Consider the following 22,257-nt stretch of genomic DNA (forward strand, 5'->3'; position numbering starts at 1 on the left):
GCCACCACCTATCAACCAAGGTCTCTTGTGCCATGCTTTGAAAGGAAGTTATTCGCAGCAGCTCTCATTTGAGGAGAACAAAGCCATGAGGACTTGCATCTTTAACATACACATGCCAGCAAAGGCACACAGAGAGTTGATATGGAACCCAGGTCTGTCCAAACCTGGAAATCCAGCCTGTCTAGTCACCAAAGACCATCTTTTTCTAGCCTAGGGTTTTCTTCTCTCCTGTTCCTTAAGATGCCCGTTTCCATCTCCAGGCCCAACTGAGGCAAATGTTGGCCTCAGACCACAGGACAGACACCAAAGAGTACCACAAAGAAGAGAAAAGAAAATCAGATTTAGAACTGCAAAACTCTGAGAGTCCCGGTTCCCAGTACCTGTCGGACCTTGGATAAGCCACTTAATATCTTCATAGAACCCTGGTTTCTCTTCAGCGAAGTAAGTATAAATAGTCCTACTTCTCTCACCAGGCTCTCCTCCGAGAAATTACAACAAAGTGCAATCATCTTGTTTATATGTTTTATTTATTTTCCATTTCTCACTATGCTTTATTAGCTTATAAGCTCCAAGAATTCAGGGACCTTGTCTTTTTGGTTCATTAAAGAGGCTCGCTGCCAGAAATAACGATCAGCATGTAGTACATGATCAAGAGGAGTGAATGAGATTTGAGTGAGGGAGGGAGTAAGGCAAGAAGGAAGGACAGAGAAAAGGGAGAACAGAATGGATGGAGCATTACTGAGGTACCATATATGAAAGTGGTCTGTAAATTATTAAGTATTACCCATATTATTAAAACAATAACTAATAGTTGATGCATTAATTACACCAGGGTGATATTTTAAAAATAAAAGCTAGATCATATTATTTCCCTGCTTAAAACCCTCCCCTGGCTTTTCATACTACCTACAATAAAATCAAACTCCTGTTAGCTTACAAAGCCTTATGGGATCTGACCCCTGGGTGGCCTCATATCCAACCAGTCTCCCCTTCTCTGCCAGGTTCCCATCACTCTGGTGTCCTGTGTTTCCTCAAACATGCAAAGTCCATTTCCACTTTGGAACCTATGTGCTAGCCCCTTCCCCTGCCTGAAAAATCCAGATGGCTGGCTCCTTCTTGTCATTGGGCTCTTGGCTTAAACGTCACCTTCTCAGAGAAGCCTTCCTATACACTCACTCCAAAGGGGCCCTCACTGACTCCTTGGTATAGTACTCTACTATTTGTTTATTCATTTATTTATTACCTGTCTCCTCCCCAGTGCCTGATGGTTAATAAATATTTATTTTTGTGTGACATTGTATTTGTTTAATGATGACATTTCATGGAGACTTTTCTAATTATTATTTTATCTCCACAGGTTTATAAGCTCAGACAAACAAACAAAAAAACACATATGGTTCCAACCTGAAAATTTCCTTTCCACTGTACATTAGCCCCCCCCTGGTCTCCCCCCACACACACTTTGAGAGAGGTAGCCTGGCCCTGTGAATAAAAGCACCTGTGCCAGTCAGTTCTAATATTTGTGACTTAACTGGAGACAAGTACAATCAGTGATACAATAATTACTTTGTCCTCTAATCTATAAGGATTCTTTTGAAACATGGAAATAGTACCATTGGGTGCCAAGCTGTTCTCTGTTCTGGGCTTGGAAGCCAGCCTCCTGGCTCAGGGTAGGGGTGAAAATGAGGGGAATGCAGGGCAGAAATAGGCAGAGGGAAGCAAATGGCAGGGACACTCACTGGTTCCAGTTGGGTTTGCTTACTGTGGATCCAAGGGCAGGAGTAATTTTGTAGGAAGTGTATTGGACTAGGGCACACGGAAGGGTTCTAGAGCTGGTTCTATATCTTCCTCTTCCCTCTACTCAGACTATCAGTTCCTCTGTTACGGGAGGTGCAACTGGATCTCCTCAAAGGGGAATCCCAGCTCTGACAGTCTATGACCTTTCTCTGTGACCATGATGTCTGTGAAAAAGACGACCCATGTAATATTTCTGATGAATGCAGCTTCTCTGGACGAAGTGGGGTCTCTCTGATAGGTCAATACTGTCACCCAACAAACCAAGATCACTGCTCTTGACCGTCTTCTTTAGCCTCCCCTTCCCTTCTCTTTCCTAGGGAAGTTGGCGTCCTGGGCAAATCCCCTCATTGTCACATAGGGGTCAACACCTAACTGCAAGTGCACTTCAGCTACTCCCTAAGAGATGGGTTCCTACTGCATCTGATCTTGGCCAACACGCTCCCATCTGCTTTCAACATGTTGCATCTGACGTTAAATAATGTCTCCTATTAGCATTAAAAGAAAACAATCTGGAAAAACTCACTCTCAAGCAGAGTTCAAACAGGCCACAAGTTGATGTGGAATCTCAGCTGCACAAGGTTTGTTAAAATAATAGTAGTAAATAAATACATAAATGTATATATGTATATATGCGTGTGTGCACATGGATGTGTATGTGTGTGTGTAGTGAAGCCAAAAGTCTGTGAAATGGGTCAAGAGAACAAAGACATGAATACTTCTGTCCAATTTATAAAATTACCTGGTTACAGAGGGAGGAGAAAAATTCTCTCAGTGTGGAACAAGGCATGGTCAAATACCTGAGTGACATGGAAGGGGACTTGGGAATCTTTATCTCACACTTACTGGCAATGGGTTGAAATTCTGGTCCACGAGGTGATTGTATCCATGGTCAAAAAATGAGTGTCGTATCACAACATCAATGCCCTGATTGGCCAGCATTCCTAAAGTGTTCAACCATCTAAAAAAGCAGGAAAAATGCTACATCAATACCTCTTAAAAATTGCATATAATAAGCTCTATAGGGATTGGCTAACACACACACATATGCACCAATACCCACCATGAAATTTACCTAGTTCTTTAAAGGAGAAGATAGTATTTTAAGCATTGAGTACACAGCTGGAAGACATTTTAGGGATTATCAAATCCAACCTCTTCATTTTATAGGAAAAGAAACAGAGGTCCAAGGGAGTAAAATGAATTGCCCTTGGCCATAAAATATCTTGTTGCTAATGACTTATCTTATCCCTGTAATACTAACAAATAAAATGAATACCCTAGCCAATGTAAGCCTAATTATCACCCTCCCCGCCCCTGGCCACAGGACACACAATCACAGGAGCATCGACACTATATTCTCTGTCACTCAAACTCCCCTGCTTGCACCCTGTCCTGTACATGTAGCTTTCATGTGACTCTAACTCGCATACTCCTATGACTTAGGCAAGAATGGTCCAGCCGTTTGCATCTCTCATATATCACTGTCAGCAGTCAATGCAATAATTTTACTTGGTACTATAATTAACCATGCAGAGCTTCAACTATGCTACCATCACACACATCATAATGGAGGACCTGCATTGTTCACACATTATCACATACTTCCCTATGCCAAATACCCACTTTCCGGGGCATGCTATCCTTCAAAAATACTGCCCTCTTGGTTCTTCCAACACCCACCGCTAACTCTGCCCTTACTATTTATGCATTCAATTTGTCCACTCATTTACTCATTCATTTAATTTTCTCTTTGTATTCCTACTTCTGAAACTTTGGGAAATTTCTAATTGTAATAATATATATATAATAAGTGTGACTGAGATCTTCAGTCTTATGGTCTAAAAGATCAGGTGTTTCCCAACCCTTCCTGAGGACACATGTGAGCCTTCATCTGTACCCCTTCTCCCCTCATCTCTCACCCTAAACTCCATTCCCTGGTTCTAAGCCCCCTATAACTACTCTAGGCTGCCCAGACTCACCGTGCTTTCACATACTCACCTGAGTCTTCATACATGTTTTAACTTTTGCTTAGAATTCCCTTTCTCTCCTCCTCTAACCCATCTCACCTCATCTGGCAAATTTCTTCCCATCTGTTCATCTCTAAGTCAAGTGTCATCTTCCAAACTCTGCTGTCCCAGCCAACAGTGGTACCTTCTTCCTCTGTACCTTCACAGAACTCTTATTTATACCCTCTGCCCACCCATGATAATTACTTCCTTACTTCTCTGCTGTCCCCCAGTTGGTTAGGAGGTCACTGAAAACAGACAGGTTTTAGCTTTGTACCCAAAATATCCATCTCAGCTCCTAGCACACTGTAGGTGCTTCATACTCTTTGTTAAGTTGAAATTGATCTGGATAAAATTGGATTTAAGGAACTATGAGAATCACCATTCAGCACACTAGGGACAAATTATGCATAACTATGATTTCCCAAATTCGAAACCATATGGAACTCCAAATCAGTGACTTATAGAATTAAACTTTTTCTTTATGGGAATAAAAAGCATTGTTAATTTTTATATTATAAATGGATATTATTAACATTTTAAAATCTTTTTCACATTGACCATTGTATTTTGTTCTCATAAAAACTAACAAATATTTACTGATAATTAGAATTATAAAAACAAAATAAAACAAAGCAAAATGCAAAAACAAAAATTTTAAATCAAAAAGAAAATCTGACAATAACACAACTGAACTTTTGTTGTTGCTGTTGTTGTTCAGACTGAGACATAAAATTACTTTGGAATTTACCAACCCTGTGAAATCAGGATACCAGATTTAGTTATGCTAAATATATAACTAATTAATTCTATAACTAACAAGTTAATATATACTAATACTGAGACACAGTATTAAATATCCTGGGGTAGAACTATAACATGAATTCTGGGTCGATGCTCTAAGTCAGTGCTCTCTCCACCAATGCAACAAGAACGACAGAGTCCATATCTAACAAATATTTACCTATAAAAACAAGTATGTCTTATTCAGCCTTCTATACCTATGCTTGCTGAACAAAGAAACAAAATGATGAGTAAATGCATTATCACGTCTAGCAGCAGCTGGATATCCATACAGGACTGTATTTTGGTATTTAAAATATCCCATTTGCTCATTCATTCATTACTCATTCAACATGAATTAATCAGCTGTAAATGCAAGGCCTTGTTCTCAGCACTGAGGATAGACACAAAAATGCTTGTGTCACTATGTGAGTCATTTGTAAAGCACTGGGTATGCAAATACCTGTATACTCATTTATAGGAATGGTATCAACTTCCTACTTGTGACCTCGATAGACCTTATAACAGTGATATACAAAGAATATATACTCAACAAACTAATGTTAACTGGTAAACCTGGGGGGTGTTTTTGCTAGTATGGGGAGTTTTTGAAGGAACTCTAATATGAGAGGGAAGAATATGCATCCTCCTTTCCAAACCCACATCCTATATGCACATCCAGGGTCTGGAGCATTCAAAATGACTATGACCAGAACCCCTGCTTCCCTGTGCTTTCCAGAGTGGGACGGTTAGAGGAAGTTATCATCCTCTTCCTCTTGTAAATAATAAGCCCTCGGAGAGGGGAGATAAATGGTGTTCCAAGTCTCCCTTTCAGTGAAAAGTGGCAAGACGACTGGTACATCCCACCAAGGATGCTACTATAGCCAGGAGTTTCCATTCCACACAAATGGATTGACTACTGAGTGGGTGGCAGAGCCTGCTAGGTGCTGGAGACACAGCAGTATGCCAAGGGTATGTCCGTAGTGCATCAGAGAGTCTCAAAGCCCTGGTTAGAATCAGAAAGTTCTGATTCATGCATAAATGTGCAAGTGTCCTTGTAAGCTCGTTATTATGCCATATATTGAAAAAAGCCTGAAAGATGCCTTCTTTCCAAGGAATCTTGCTAGCTTTCTAGAGCTTCTTAGAATGCTTCATTCTCCCCAGGAAGCAATTTATGCTCCTTGGAGAACTAGACTCAAAGGACACTTTGCTGGGTGCTGCCAGCAGAGGGGAGAGCAAATCGGTGATAAAGAGGTAAGAGAGAAGACCAGGAGCCAAGTGAGCTAGTTTTCAACTGATCTGTGTCCACTACACACTGGACACCTGAACTACAACCTAACCCTGAACAACTATGTTAATCTGTGTTTGCAAAGTGGCCGCAGAGATCTATGGAGATTTGGCTGGTGCTCATGAAAAGGCAGGTCTCTCTCCAGATCCCTCCATGAAGGGCTGTAGTGTTTCCCATTTCGCATCATTCCCTGAAGGGAAGAATGATCATGGAAACACTCAGGACAACTGGGCTGCTTGCTAGCCCGGCAGAAGAGTCTGTCTATGATGGCTGAGCAAAAGCCATTCCTCTGCTGGTTCTAAGAGGCCCCTGTAGTCCTAACTGCCACTGGCTTCTTGCCTTTGCTCCACGGCTCACAAGGAAACCTGGTGGGGAGTGTATTTTTGAAAGATGACTCTCAGAACCACTGTATCAAATGCTGATTCATTCCCTTTCATTCACTGGAACCATGCTCATCGAACAACTGCTCTGTGCCACTCAATGCTAGGTGCTGGGAACACAGGCACGGAAGACCCAGCATATCATCATATATTTTTTTGGACTCGTTATCTTCATCTGCATGTGCCGGGATTCCATCTGCAAAGACAATCTGCCTGACTGCTCTGATTTGTCCTGTATAAATGTATTCAAGAAGCTGCCTTAATGGAGGGAAACTACATGTGTTTAATTAGGAACAGCTGTTAGTAAGGAAACACAAAGCTGAGGGCAGAGCTCAGCTCTTAGGAGGACCTTGCCGCAGACCGAAAAACCAGGGTCACAGGACTAGAGTGGCACAGGACCAGGTCACTTGGTGAGTCCGTCGTCCCGAGGGGTCTGCCCCGCCATATGGTGCTGCCAGGCCAGTGAGAGCCCCTATGCTTCCGGTGTTAAAGTCACTGTCCAGATAGCTGCGGAAGCCTTCAAGTCCATCGTCCCATCACTTGCCTCTCCAAACCCTTGTGCATACTATTCCCAAAGCCAACATGGAAACACAGGTCAGACGGTGTCTCTCTCTTCCTCCAAAGTCTTCCGTGGCTTGCCACTGAGTGTAGAACAAGGCTTCACTTCTTCTGCCTGGCGTTCACAGCCTTCCACGACTGGTAGAGAGCCCCACACCCCCTCACTGCAGTCCTCACTACATCCCTGCTGCTCCTGAAGCTTTCATCACACGACTTTGCAGGGAATGATGTGAAATGGGAAACACTACAGCCCTTCATGGAGGGAGCTGGAGAGAGACCTGCCCCTCCCCTGTGCTTTTGCCCATAATGTTCCTTCTGCCTCAAATGCTCCCCTCCACCATCACCACCACCCTCCACCTGTAGAAATTAAGAGTCATCTTTCTATGTCCCCCTCAAATGCTACTTCCTCCAAGAAGCCCTGGCTGATCTTCCTATCAGAGAAATTCCTGATTCCTTTGACTATCTACCACTTCTTTTTGTGGACAGACTATGTAAGGGCAGGAAAGAAAGATGGTCTGAGGTAGCAGCAAAGAGGCTGGACTGTGAAGCAGACTGCCTAGGCTTGAGTCCAAGCTCTCACATTTATCTCATCGGGTGGTTGTAAGCTAGTAGTGTCTGTCTCACTGGCTGATCAGTTATTAGACAGAGAGCACTTCAGAAAGCACGTGGCACATAGAGTTAAAATTTTTATTATGACACTAATCTCCTCTACCTTTTCTTATCTCCTGCCTCTGTTCCTCCAGTCTTGTTCTTACCTGTCTCCTAGGACTGTGGTGAATATTAGATGAGAAATGGTATGTTGTAGGCACTGCCTTTGAACTGTGGCTATTAGATGAAGGTCTTGCGGCCATACGCTCACTACTACTACTATTACTACTGCTGCCTTTGCCTGATGCCTGCGCCTGACATCTCAGTGCCCGGAGAGCTCATTCATCACTGTTTGTTGACCGGGTTACACCCATTCACAAAGAAACAGATAAAGAACCTTCAGTGAGAGACGAACCTCCCCCCTCCAGCAGGCAGAATAATGAGCAGTACCACTTCACTGTCCTTTCTTCAAAGTCCCTGGGAGTGAAACTGCACGTGTTACTCACAAGAATCCTGCAGCATAGGAATCTGATAGATTGTTTGTGCCTCCAGCAGAGGTGGTCACCACACCTTCAAGCCAAATCTTCTTTCCTGGGGTATATGTATTAACCACCTGTTCACACAACAAAAGCAGAAAGGGATAGGAGATTTTTAAAAGCTGTTTGCAAGTGAGAAGGAGGACACATTCCCTTGATGGAGTTCTGCCAATACCCTGCTCTCAGGTGGGTCATGATCTGTGCTTTTTCTATGACGATTCACCCCATACAGTGAGCTGGCACGCACCCCCCCACACACACAACATGCACACGCACACGCATTAACACTGACATATGTCTACTCAAAGAAATGATCATTTTTCCCTAAGTAAATCCAAGTGAAAATACGACCGTTAGAGTAACTGCATTTTCCAGGACATAAGCTGACTGCAACACCATTTACTGGAAAGCATAAATCATGTGATGCTTCCATATTAACAAGAATTGAGAAGGAAATTTTCTTAATACTCTGTAATGGAACATCCCAGGATGAGTTTACTGTCCATACATCAGAAATCATAAATCATGAGGGCAGAGGTCAAAGTTTGGGGGAAATATTTTATAATCACCAGGGTATGTATGTATATTACAACCACTTTTTAAAAAAGATTTTATTTATTTGACAGAGATAGAGAGAGTACAAGCAGCGGGAGCAGCAGGCAGGGGAGAGGGAGAAGCAGACTCCCCGCTGAGCAGGGAGCCTGATGTGGGGCTCGATCCCAGGATCCTGGGATGATGACCTGAGCCGAAGGCAGATGCTTAACTGACTGAGCCACCCAGGCACCCCACAACCACATTTTGAAAATAACTGCAGTAAATATTTAAAAAAATCACTGATCCACAGATGAAAGATCCCACCTTGGGAGCTTTCCAAGCAGAGGCAAAGCCTCTTGTTAAAAGGTGGCCCTCTGAAGTTTTGAAATGGCCCAGTCTCTGGTTCCCAAGTTGGAGGCTGGCCAGACTCTCCAGATTAGGGCCCAGATCCCCTAGACAGCAGTCTGGCAGTACTTAGGGATAATGTTGTACTCTGGGAAGCCCCTGGAAGCAGAGCCTGAAACAAAGGCTTATCTATAGATAGTTGATTTGGGAAGTAATAACAGGGAGCAGGAATGAGGAACCAGAGGACTGAATTAGGGAAAAGGCAAAACCAGTACCAGGATGTGTTTTCAGGTTGGCAACCACTGTTGGCAACTTGTACTCAACCCCACAGGGAACTTGGTAAGAGTCTTATGAACTATGTCTCAGAACTTCCTCCCAGGGGAACTCAAGGGGAAGCATACTTATCCCTTGGCTCCTACCCTCCAAAAGGTCAAGAGTAGCGTTGGGACTATTAACCTCTGCCCCTCCCCATTACCCAACTTAATTGTGTAGGCATGAGTGTTGAGCAGGTTCCCTCAGTTCTGCATCTCTCTGCCTTAGTGAAGTCCCAGAGCAGGAAATAAGAAGCAAGGTTGTACCATATCCCATGGGCGCCACGCTGGTGACAGCCTGTGCACCTGCCAAGCTCTGATCCCTGCAGCAATAGTTAGTACAGGAGGTAGGACTGAGGGGGTGCCAGTTATCCACGAGGGAAGCTGGACAAAGACAACAGTGTATTTGCATCCTATGGCCCACCAATTCCTCTTAGGCATACAAACCAAAGGAATTCTTCCTCAGGCCTCTAAGGAGACAAGTATGAGGATGTTCACTATGTCATTGTTCCATACAGGTTTCCGTTGCTAGAGGAATGGAAAAGTAAAAGGTGGTGGGTAACATACCATAAAACATTAGGCAGCAGTTGGAGCAATAGAGTCAATGTAAATCCAGCAACATGAATTAGCTTTAAAGATGTAGTGGTGAGTTAAAAAAATAGCAACAGAATGAGATTTATGTCACAATATTAATGTAATTACTCATTCACATCCACTAACACTAAATAGTTTCTAAAGATACATGTCTCTTAAGGACATGTACCAAATGCAGAAGGAAAGCATGCATAAGAGGGAGGTGAATGTGAGCAAAGATTAGAGATCAAGGTGAAAATTAAAACAAAAACAAAAATTAAAACAAAAGGCTTTGCATGAACTGATGATAGTCTGCTGTAGTTGAGAAGCATGATTTTAATTTAATTCTCTGTACCTCAGATCCCCAAAAAGAAAAAAAAATAATGTAAGATGTAGCATAAATGCCAGAACTTTCCTTTTCCCAAACCCGGAGGCAGACATCAGCAAACAATCATGTTCCTCTTTTCATCTCTCCCTACATATAACGGCTTGTCCTCTCCCCGCATCTACTAGAGTATTTGAATTATTTGAGACCTATTTTGGAATCAAGGTTGGCAAAGTGCTCTATCCTTTCAGAAGTAAGTTGTAAAAATATTTCACAAATTTGAGATGGAAGTAAAAATTGTGATCAAGGATGGAAGAAAGATCCTGAGAATTAAAAGTGGAGGTTAAATTGGAATGTTATTAAAAATTAAGTAAGAATTCCCCCTTGTCCCCACAAAGAGAAGAGTCACTGAGGACACCACAAGGTCGTTCTCTCCCCCTTTTCAATACTGTTCTGGGTGCCAAAGCCAAAGGGACCCAGAGATAGTATAATAAGAAAACAAGGAAAACACCTTAAATGATCAAAAGACAGAGCTGGATGGTAAAACTGGACTGCACTGAGGGTTCCCCTCAAAATGTAGGGCTAGAAAAACTCTCTGCTCATGAGAAACTGTGTGCTCCCTTTATAGCTAACTAGAGTGGAGTAACATATTTGTGTTTTTCTTTTTTGCCTTTGGCTTCCAGGATATTCAGAGTTTAATTTTTGCTCAAAGACAGTTATTAAAATAAGGCAGTTAGAGAAAAGGGGTTAAACAAAACAAAAAGGTAAAATTATAGCATGATGAACCTTGAAGTCATTAAGCTAAGTGAAAGAAGCCAGACACAAAAGGCCACATGTTGTGTGATTCTGTTACATAAAATGTTCAGAATAGGCAAGTCTGTAGAGACAGAAAGTAGATTAGTGGTTTCCTAGGGCCAGAGAACGGGAGGGGAAATGAAGGGGAGGAGTGGGGGGGAGTGACTACAAATAGATATGGGGTTTCTTTGGGGGGTGATGAACATGTTCTAAAATTAAATACATGGTTTCACAATCCTGTGCATACCTTAGAAACTACAGGATTGCACACTTTTAAAAGGTATGCATATATTTCATGGTATGTGAATTTTATCTCAATCAAATAAAACTCTGTGTGTGTGTGTGTGTGTGTGTGTGTGTGTGTGTGTGTGTGTGTGTGTGTGTGGTGTCATTAGCAAAAGGAGAGGTAGAGTCTAATAGGCAGATAACTACTGTGGAAGTAGTAATGTAGCCTGGAAGTTCTGAGTTTTGCCACACACTGGTTGCGAGATTTTGGGCTTGTTATTTTCTTGAACTTTCTTCATCGACATGTAAAGCCATGCATTGGGAGTAGAGGAAATCTAAGTTCCTTTTAAATACAAAATGTTAAATGTTAAAGGTATCAATATTTTGTAACATTAATGCTGATCCCCCTGGGCTCCTACTCCTCAAGAGTCAAGAGCATCTTTGATTATGTAAGTCAAAATTACATAAACAACAAATATGGGAGACAGAAAAAAAGAGTCAAGCTGGAGGTAAATAGTGAGAGTGGTCGAAAAAGCCACTGGAGATGAAATTACCTAAGGAGAATATCTAAAAATGAGACTAGAAAGGGGCTAAGGGTTTCCATCCCAAAACATTAAGGCATTATCAAATGCATTTATTCAATCACTCAACCAATACTTATTGAATACCTGCTATATGCCAAACAGATTCTAGGAGCAGAAATACAGCAGTGAGTGAAACAGAACAAGGCTCTGCTCTCTTTGGCTTACATTTTAGTCAAGGGGAAAAGACTTACAATAAAAAGTAAACAAAAAAGAAGGAGATAGCAGGGGGGGAAATTGGAGGGGGAGACGAACCATGAGAGACTATGGACTCTGAGAAACAAACTGAGGGTTCTAGAGGGGAGGGAGCTGGAGGGATGGGTTAGCCTGGGGATGGGTATTAAGGAGGGCACGTTCTGCGTGGAGCACTGGGTGTTATAAGCAAACAATGAATCATGGAACACTACATCAAAAACTAATAATGTAATGTGTGGTGATTAACATAACATAATAAAATAAAAAAGTAAAAAGGGAGGCGGAGCAAGATGGTGGAGGAGTAGGAGACCTGGATTTCGTCTGGTCTCAGGAATTCAGCTGAATGGGGATCAAACCATTCTGAACACCTACGAGCTCAACAGGAGATTGAAGAAGAGAGTAGCAACAACTCTCGGAACAGAGAAGCGACCACTTTCTGGAAGGTAGGACGGGCGGAGAAGTGAATCCGAGGCAATATTCGGGAGGAGAGACGGCGGGGGAGGGGGCCTCCGTCGGCCGCTTCTGGCAAGTGATAGAGCCGCGGAGCACAAAATCGGACCTTTTAGAAGTCGGCTCCGCGGAGGGACATCGCTCCAGTGGCTAAGCGGGGGGTGGAACCCTCGCCGGACAGTGTGGTCTCAGGACCCTCGGGGTCACAGAAAGACCGGGGGTGGCTGAGTGCGGCAGAGATCCCAGGTATCAGAGCAGGGAAGCTGGCTGCAGAGACGGAGCCGAGGCGCGGGCTCTCAGCTCGGGGTTGCCATAAATTGTGATCGGTGACAGTCGGGCCACTGCTCCTCCAGCAGGGACCCAACAAGCGGCAGACCCAGGGAGACTCTCCTTTCTCCCCCGGGAGTAGCGGCGTGGCAGTGCACCACAGGGATCTGCTGGGTTTGGAGACTCCACACGGGGTCGGGAGCCAGAGATAGAAACGCTCGGTCACAGGCCGGGTGAGCACGGAGTGCGGCCGGAGACCGGGGAGATGGGAGTGATTGACTGCTTTTCTCTGGGGGCGCACTGAGGAGCGGGGCCCCAAATTCTCGGCTCCACCGGGTGGAGATTGGGAGGCCACCATTTTCACTCTGGTCCTCCAAAGCTGTGCCGGGAGCTTTCAGGGAACAAAAGCTCCTGAGAGCAAACCCGAGCAGCTTGCTTAGCCTGGACCGACAAGGGCGGGGCAATTCCGCCTCCGGCAAAGACATTTGGGAACCACGGCAACAGGCCCTTCCCCCAGAAGATCAGCAAGAACAGCCAGCAAGCCAAGACCAAGTTTACCCATCAAGGAGAACAGGAGACTCCAGCACTAGGGGAATACTGCACATAGAATTCATGGCTTTTTTTTTTACCATGATTCATTAGTTTTTCAAAGTTAATTTTTTTAACTGTTTTTTTTTTTGAATTTTTCTTTTTCCCTTTTTCAACCAACATCTCATCAATCCCTTTTTTAAAAAAATTTTTTTATTTTTCATTTTTAGAGTCATATTTTATCCCTTCATAGTAGTTACCCTTATTTTTGGCATATATATATATATAAGTTGTTCTCTCTTTAAAATTTTGAAATACAGTTTCTTCTAACAGATGAAAATATACCCTAAATCACTAGTGTATGGCTTTGTTCTAGTCTCCTGCGTGATCACATTCTCTCCCTTTTTTTTCTTTTCTTTTTTTTTAAATCTTCTTCTTTCTTTTTTCAAATAACTTCTTATCTTATCAATTCCTTTTATAAAATCTTTTATAATTTTCATCTTTACAGTCATCTTCCATCCCTTCATTGTATCAACCCTTATTTTGTACATATATAAGTCTTTCTTCCTTTAAAATTTTAGGAGGCACTTTCTTCTAACAGACAAAAATACACCCAAAATCTAGTGTGTGGCACTGATCTATGCACTAGCCTGATCATATTTGATCATATTCTGTTTTGTTCTGTTTTTGTTTTTATCTTTTTCTTTTTCTTTTCTTTTCTTTTTTCTTTCTTTCCCTTTCTTTCCCCCTGGTTTCAGATCTTTTCTGATTTGTATAGAGTATATTTGCCGGGGACGTTGTTAACCTGTTAGCATTTTGTTCTCTCATTCATCTGTTCTCCTCTGGACAAAATGACAAGACGAAAAAAATCACCTCAGCAAAAAGAACAAGAGGTAGTACCGTCTGCCAGGGAACTACTCAATATGGACATTAGTGCGATGTCGGACCTAGAGTTCAGAATCATGACTTTAAAGATACTAGCTGGGCTTGAAAAAAGCATGGAAGTTATTAGAGAAACCCCTTCTGGAGAAATAAAAGAACTAAAATCTAACCAAGTTGAAATAAAAAAGGCTATTAATAAGGTGCAATCAAAAATGGGGGCACTAACTGCTAGGATAAATGAGGCAGAAGAGAGAATCAGCGATATAGAAGACCAAATGATGGAAAATAAAGAGGCTGAGAAAAAGAGAGAGACACAACTACAGGATCACGAGGGCAGAATTCAAGAGATAAGTGATATGATAAGATGAAACAACATTAGAATAATTGGGATCCCAGAAGAAGAAAGAGAGAGAGGGGCAGAAGGTATACTGGAGCAGATTATAGCAGAGAACTTCCCTAATGTGGGGAAGGAAACAGGCATCAAAATCCAGGAGGCACAGAGAACCCCTCTCAAAATCAATAAAAATAGGTCAACACCCCGACATCTAATAGTAAAACTTACGAGTCTCAGAGACAAAGAGAAAATCCTGAAAGCAGCTCGGGAGAAGAGATATGTAACCTACAATGGTAGAAACATTAGATTGGCAACAGACCTATCCACAGAGACCTGGCAGGCCAGAAAGGACTGGCATGATATCTTCAGAGCACTAAATGAGAAAAATATGCAGCGAAGAATACTATATCCAGCTAGGCTGTCATTGAAAATAGAAAGAGAGATAAAAAGCTTCCAGGACAAACAAAAACTAAAGGAATTTGCAAACACGAAAGCAGCCCTCCAAGAAATATTGAGAGGGGTCCTCTAAGCAAAGAGAGAGCCTAAAAGCAGCATAGATCAGAAAGGAACACAGACAATATACAGTAACAGTCATTGTTACTATAAGGCAATACAATGGCACTAAATTCATATCTTACAGGCAATACAATGGCACTAAATTCATATCTTTCAATAGTTACCCTGAATGTAAATGGGCTAAATGCCCCAATCAAAAGACACAGGCTATCAGACTGGATTAAAAAACAAGACCCATCAATATACTGTCTGCAAGAGACTCATTTTAGACCCAAAGACACCTCCACATTGAAAGTGAGGGGGTGGAAAACCATTTACCATGCTAATGGACACCAAAAGAAAGCTGGGGTGGCAATCCTTATATCAGACAAATTAGATTTTAAAACAAAGACTGTAATAAGAGATGAAGAAGGACACTATATCCTACTTAAAGGGTCTATCCAACAAGAAGATCTAACAATTGTAAATATCTATGCCCCTAACATGGGAACAGCCAATTATATAAGGCAATTAATAACAAAAGCAAAGAAACACATTGACAACAATACAATAATCGTGGGGGACATTAACACCCCCCTGACTGAAATGGACAGATCATCAAAGCAAAAGAGCAACAAGGAAATAAAGACTTTAAATGAAACACTGGACCAAATGGACTTCACAGACATATTCAGAACATTCCATCCCAAAGCAAAAGAATACACATTCTTCTCTAGTGCCCATGGAACATTCTCCAGAATAGATCCCATCCTAGGTCACAGATCAGGTCTCAACTGGTACCAAAAGATTGGGATCATTCCCTGCATATTTTCAGACCACAATGCTTTGAAACTAGAACTCAATCACAAGAGGAACGTTGCAAAGAACTCAAATACATGGAGGCTAAAGAGCATCCTACTAAAGAATGAATGGGTCAACCAGGAAATTAAAGAAGAATTTTAAAAATTCATGGAAACCAATGAAAATGAAAACACAACTGTTCAAAATCTTTGGGATACAGCAAAGGCAGTCCTGAGAGGAAAGTATATAGCAATACAAGCCTTTCTCAAGAAACAAGAAAGGTCTCAAATACACAACCTAACCCTACACCTAAAGGAGCTAGAGAAAAAACAGCAAATAAAGCCTAAACCCAGCAGGAGAAGAGAAATCATAAAGGTCAGAGCAGAAATCAACGAAATAGAAACCAACAGAACAGTAGAACAGATCCACGAAACTCAGAGCTGGTTCTTTGAAAGAATTAACAAGATTGATAAACCCCTGGCCAGACTTATCAAAAAGAAAAGAGAAATGACCCAAATCAACAACACCATGAATGAAAGAGGAGCGATCACAACCAACACCAAAGAAATACAAACAATTATAAGAACATATAATGAGCAACTCTGTGCCAGCAAATTAGATAACCTGGAAGAAATGGGTGCATGCCTAGAGATGTATCAACTACCAAGATTGAACCAGGAAGAAATAGAAAACCTGAAGAGACCTATAACCACTAAGGAAATTGAAGCACTCATCAAAAATCTCCCAACAAACAAAAGCCCAGGGCCAGCTGGCTTCCCAGGGGAATTCTACCAAACATTTCAAGAAGAATTAATACCTTTTCTCCTGAAACTGTTCCAAAAAATAGAAATGGAAGGAAAACTTCCACACTCATTTTATGAGGCCACCATGACCTTGATCCCCAAACCAGACAAAGACCCCATCCAAAAGGAGAATTACAGACCAATATCCTTGATGAACATAGATGCAAAAATTCTCACCAAAATACTAGCCATTAGAATCCAACAGTACATTAAAAGGATTATTCACCATGACCAAGTGGGATTTATCCCTGTGCTGCAAGTTTGGTTCAATATCCGCAAATCAATCAACGTGATACAATACATTAACAAAAGAAAGAACAAAAATCATATGATCCTCTCAATAGATGCAGAAAAAGCATTTGACAAAGTACAGGATCCTTTCTTGATCAAAACTCTTCAGAGTATAGGGATAGAGGGCACATACCTCAATATCATAAAAGCCATCTACGAAAAACCTACAGTGAATATCATTCTCAATGGGGAAAGGCTGAGAGCTTTTCCCCTAAGGTCAGGAATGCAGCAGGGATGTCCACTCTCACCACTGCTATTCAACATAGTAGTAGAAGTCCTAGCCACAGCAATCAGACAACAAAAAGAAATCCAAGGCATCCAAATCGGCAAGGAGGAAGTCAAACTCTCACTCTTTGCAGATCATATGATACTGTATGTGGAAAACCCAAAAGACTCCACCCCAAAACTGCTAGAACTCATACAGGAATTCAGTAAAGTAGCAGGATATAAAATCAATGCACAGAAATCAGTGGCATTCCTATACACCAACAACAAGACAGAAGAGAGACAAATCAAGGAGTCGATCCCATTTACAATTGCATCCAAAACCATAAGATACCTAGGAATAAATTTAACCAAAGAGGCAAAGGATCTGTACTCAGAAAACTATAAAATACTCATGAAAGAAATTGAAGAAGACACAAAGAAATGGAAAAACATTCCATGCTCATGGATTGGAAGAACAAACATTGTGAAGACGTCAATGCTACCTAGAGCAATCTACACATTCAATGCAATCCCCATCAAAATACCATCCACTTTTTTCAAAGAAATGGAACAAATAATCCTAAAATTTGTATGGAACCAGAAAAGACCCCGAATAGCCAGAGGAATGTTGAGAAAGAAAAGCAAAGCTGGTGGCATCACAATTCCGGACTTCCAGCTCTATTACAAAGCTGTCATCATCAAGACAGTATGGGACTGGCACAAAAACAGACATGTAGATTAATGGAACAGAATAGAGAGACCAGAAATGGACCCTCAACTCTATGGTCAACTCATCTTTGACAAAGCAGGAAAGAATGTCCAATGGCAAAAAGACAGTCTCTTCAACAAATGATGTTGGGAAAATTGGACAGCCACATGCAGAAGAATGAAACTGGACCATTTCCTTACACAACATACAAAAATAGACTCCAAATGGTTGAAAGACCTAAACGTGAGACAGGAGTCCATCAAAATCCTAAAGGAGAACACAGGCAGCAACCTCTTCGACCTCAGCCGCAGCAACTTCTTCCTAGAAACATCGCCAAAGCAAGGGAAGTAAGGGCAAAAATGAACTATTGGGATTTCATCAAGATAAAAAGCTTTTGCACAGCAAAAGAAACAGTCCACAAAACCAAAAGAGAACTGACAGAATGGGAGAAATTTGCAAATGACATAATAGATAAAGGGCTAGTATCCAAAATCTATAAAGAACTTATCAAACTCAACACCCAAAGAACAAATAATCCAATCAAGAAACGGGCAGAAGACATGAACAGACATTTTTCCAAAGAAGACATCCAAATGGCCAACAGACACATGAAAAAGTGCTCCACATCGCTTGGCATCAGGGAAATCCAAATCAAAACCTCAATGAGATACCACCTCACACCAGTCAGAATGGCTAAAATTAACAAGTCAGGAAACGACAGATGTTGGCGGGGATGTGGAGAAATGGGAACCCTCCTATACTGTTGGTGGGAATGCAAGTTGGTGCAACCCCTCTGGAAAACAGTACGGAGGTTCCTCAAACATTTGAAAATAGAGCTGCCATACGATCCAGCAATTGCACTATTGGGTATTTACCACAAAGATACAAATGTAGGGATCTGAAGGGGTACGTGCACCCCAATGTTTATAGCAGCAATGTCCACAGTAGCGAAACCGTGGAAAGAACCAAGATGTCCATCACCAGATGAATGGATAAAGAAGAGGTGGTATATATACACAATGGAATATTATGCAGCCATCAAAAGGAATGAGATCTTGCCATTTGCAACGACGTGGATGGAACTGGAGGGTGTTATGCTGAGTGAAATAAGTCAATCAGAGAAAGACATGTATCATATGACCTCACTGATCTGAGGAATTCTTAATCTCAGGAAACAAACTGAGGTTTGCTGGAATGGTGGGGGGTGGGAGGGATGGGGTGGCTGGGTGATAGACATTGGGGAGGGTATGTGCTATGGTGAGCGCTGTGAATTGTGCAAGACTGTTGAATCACAGATCTGTACTTCTGAAACAAATAATGCAATACATGTTAAGAAAAAAAAAAGAAGAAGAAGATAGCAGGAGGGGAAGAATGAAGGGGAGTAAGTCGGAGGGGGAGACGAACCATGAGAGACGATGGACTCTGAAAAACAAACTGAGGGTTCTAGAGGGGAGGGGGGTGGGGCGATGGGTGAGCCTGGTGATGGGTATTGATGAGGGCACATTCTGCGTGGAGCACTGGGTGTTGTGCACAAACAATGAATCATGGAACACTACATCAAAAACTAATGATGTCATGTATGGTGATTAACATACCAATAAAAAAATTATTTGAAGAAAAAAAAAGTAAACCAAGAAAAGAAATTTAGAAATAATAAGTGCTAGGAAGAAAATGAAACAGAATAATCTGATAAAGAGTGACTTGGCAGTGGGGGTGGGGGTGGGTACTTTAGATAGTGCTCAGGCCACCCTGCTGAAAGGTGGTATCTGAGCCTAGACCTGAGTGAAGAGGGAACCAGCCCCTTGATGGATCTGTAGGAGCAGCAGAGGAAAAGGACACGAAATGGATACAGGACTGTTGTTTGTAGAACCAGAGAAGACCATCTGGAGTATAGTGAGTAAGGGAAGGTGGACTATGTGGCATTTAAGAAACAAAACAAATGAGCAAAGGGGAAAAAAGAGAGAGACAAACTAAGAAACAGACTCTTAACTATAGAGAATAAATGGATGGTCACCAGGCGGGGGGGTGAGCGGGGCTTGGGGGAATAGGGGATGGGATTAAGGAGTACACTTATCATGACGAAAATAAAATAAAACAAAACAAAACAAAATAGGAAAAAAAGGTCAGAGAAGAAAGGATGGATGTTTCTTATTCTGAGTGTGATGGAGAGCTACTGGAGGGATTTAAACAAGAAAGTGATATGAAGTAATTTATGCCAAGATCACGGTAGCTGTGATGATCATATATACATATATAATGAAAACTGTGAAGCGACAGACACGTTCTGTTATTTCTGTGGCCACTGTGAGCTTCAGTTTCCTCATCCATGTGCTGGAATAATACTTGACAAAGTTGTGTCGAGGATCCTGACTACTGATCAAAGGATAAATAATATTAGGCCAATCACAGGAAGATCCTGAGAGTTATAGGAAGTGGCATAGACCTAGCAGATGAACATTTATGTGGGTCCATCTAAGGTGATGCATGAATTCAAATGAACTAATGCTAAATAGCGTAATAGTTTATAGTTACAGTTTGGTGGTGGGATTCTGAACTATCATTTATGATCCAACAAAGGAGTCCAGGAGTCTGTGGACTACTTCTTAGAAATGCTGAACTGTTAGCTCTTATTCCTTATTGTATTTACTAAAGGTCCCTCCCTGTGAAGGCAGGTATCCTATATCATGATATCACTTGTATTTACTTCCTAGCAGAGTGCCTGGCACAGTCAGTGCTTAACTGGAGGCTGCAGTGCTCTAGTCACACAAAGAAGTCAATCTGATTTCAAACCTGCCCATGCACAAGCTCATGGGAAACTGTCACTCTTTGAAGAAGTTATATGACCTAAGACAGGGCAACTAAACTGATCAAGGAATTGGAAGCAGTACCCTGAATACAAAGAACAACCTTGGAGATCAGAAAAAATAAAAGCATGCCATGAAAACCTACAATGGGACTAAAGATCTAGATAAGACCAACACATGTCTATTTGCTAAAGCTCAGGATATGAGGCCTGGGGTCTGTCCCCTTGAATTGTGAAAGATAGAAATTTCAGAGAAGGAAAGGGAAGTATGCCTTGCTTACCAGGTAATTCATATATGGAATCCAACAACCCCAGAAGTGGTAAAGGCAAATCACCATCCAGTGAGATCTGGAGACCAGAAGGATTTTATGATGTATTGAGCTTATTATAATGTTCTGATATTGAAGATAAGGAGACAATCATGTTCCTATCACCTATCCTGTGAGGACATTTGTCATAAGTATTTAGTTACAAGGTGGCATTAATTTGTACAAGATTCTTATATTCCAAAAGGAGTTCAATTTTTTTTGTCTCTAAGGTCTTTTATTTATTTTTTTAGCTTTATTTTATTATGTTATGTTAGTCACCATACATTACATCATTAGTTTTTGATGTAGCATTCCATGATTCATTGTTTGCGTATAACACCCAGTGTTCCATTCAATACATGCCCTCCTTAATAGCCATCACCGGGCTAACCTATCCCCCCCACCCCACTCCCCTCTAAAACCCTCAGTTTCTTTCTCAGAGTCCATAGTCTCTCATGGTTCATCTCTCCCTCCGATTTCACCCCCTTCATTTTTCCCTTCCTACTATGTTCTTCCTTTTTTTTTTTTTTTAACATATAATGTATTATTTGTTTCAGAGGTACAGGTCTGTGATTCAACAGTCTTACACAATTCACAGCGCTCACCATAGCACATACCCTCCCCAATGTCTATCACCCAGCCACCCCATCCCTCCCACCCCCAACCACTCCAGTAACACTCAGTTTGTTTCCTGAGATTAAGAATTCCTCATATCAGTGAGATCGTATGATACTTGTCTTTCTCTGATTGACTTATTTTGCTTAGCATAATACCCTCTAGTTCCATCCATGTCGCTGCAAATGGCAAGATTTCATTTTTTTGATGGCTGCGTAGTATTCCATTGTATATATACACCACAACTTCTTTATCCATTCATCTGTTGATGGACATCTTGGCTCTTTCCACAGTTTGGCTATTGTGGACATTGCTGCTATAAACATTTGGGTGCACGTACCCCTTCAGATCACTACATTTGTGTCTTTGGGGTAAATACCCAGTAGTGCTATTGCTGGGTCATAGGGTAGCTCTATTTTCAACTTTTTGAGGAACCTCCGTACTATTTTCCAGAGTGGCTGCACCAGCTTGCATTCCCACCAACAGTGTAGGAGGGTTCCCCTTTCTCTGCATCCTTGCCAACATCTGTTTCCTGACTTGTTAATTTTAGCCATTCTGACTGGTGTGAAGTGGCATCTCATTGAGGTTTTTTCTAGCTCTTTTAAATGAGGACTTGATTCCAGAAAATGGTTGGATTTGTAAAATACTGTGTATATAAGTAAGATTCTGCAGAGACACAGACACTGCATAAATAGAAGTTCATCTGAACTCTCTTCTGACTTGCAGGGGGATTTGTAAGTAAACAATTTATAAGTTGCTATTACTGGGGAGGTAGCATTGAAGAGTGGTTAGGGGCATGGACTTTGCCCTCAGACTGCCTACGTCTGAATCCTGATTCTATGGTTTACTTACCGTGTGACCTCTCTGTGCTTTACTTTCCTTAGTTGTAAAGTCAGAATAGTAATCATAACCATCTCAGAGCATGTTATGATATTTAAATGACC

At 41.7% G+C, this 22,257-nt stretch overlaps 1 protein-coding gene across 3 annotated transcripts in view; it reads right to left on the reverse strand.

The window, feature by feature from the left end:
* The window catches only part of HPSE2 (heparanase 2 (inactive)), a 687,285-nt gene that overhangs the window by 151,419 nt on the left and 513,609 nt on the right, over window positions 1-22,257 (reverse strand). For all 3 annotated transcript variants that reach the window (XR_003519076.2, XM_027589152.2, XM_027589165.1), the window contains exons 8-9: window positions 7,907-8,013; window positions 2,641-2,755 (exon numbers count right to left, since the gene is read on the reverse strand). Coding sequence is in view for 2 of the 3 variants with exons in the window: in XM_027589152.2 (XP_027444953.1) it covers window positions 2,641-2,755; window positions 7,907-8,013 (222 nt within the window). In the remaining variant the exon portion in view is untranslated. The remainder of the gene's footprint in view (window positions 1-2,640; window positions 2,756-7,906; window positions 8,014-22,257) is intronic.

This window comes from Zalophus californianus, chromosome 15 (genome assembly GCF_009762305.2).
Source record: "Zalophus californianus isolate mZalCal1 chromosome 15, mZalCal1.pri.v2, whole genome shotgun sequence".
Classification (NCBI taxonomy): Eukaryota; Metazoa; Chordata; class Mammalia; order Carnivora; family Otariidae; genus Zalophus; species Zalophus californianus.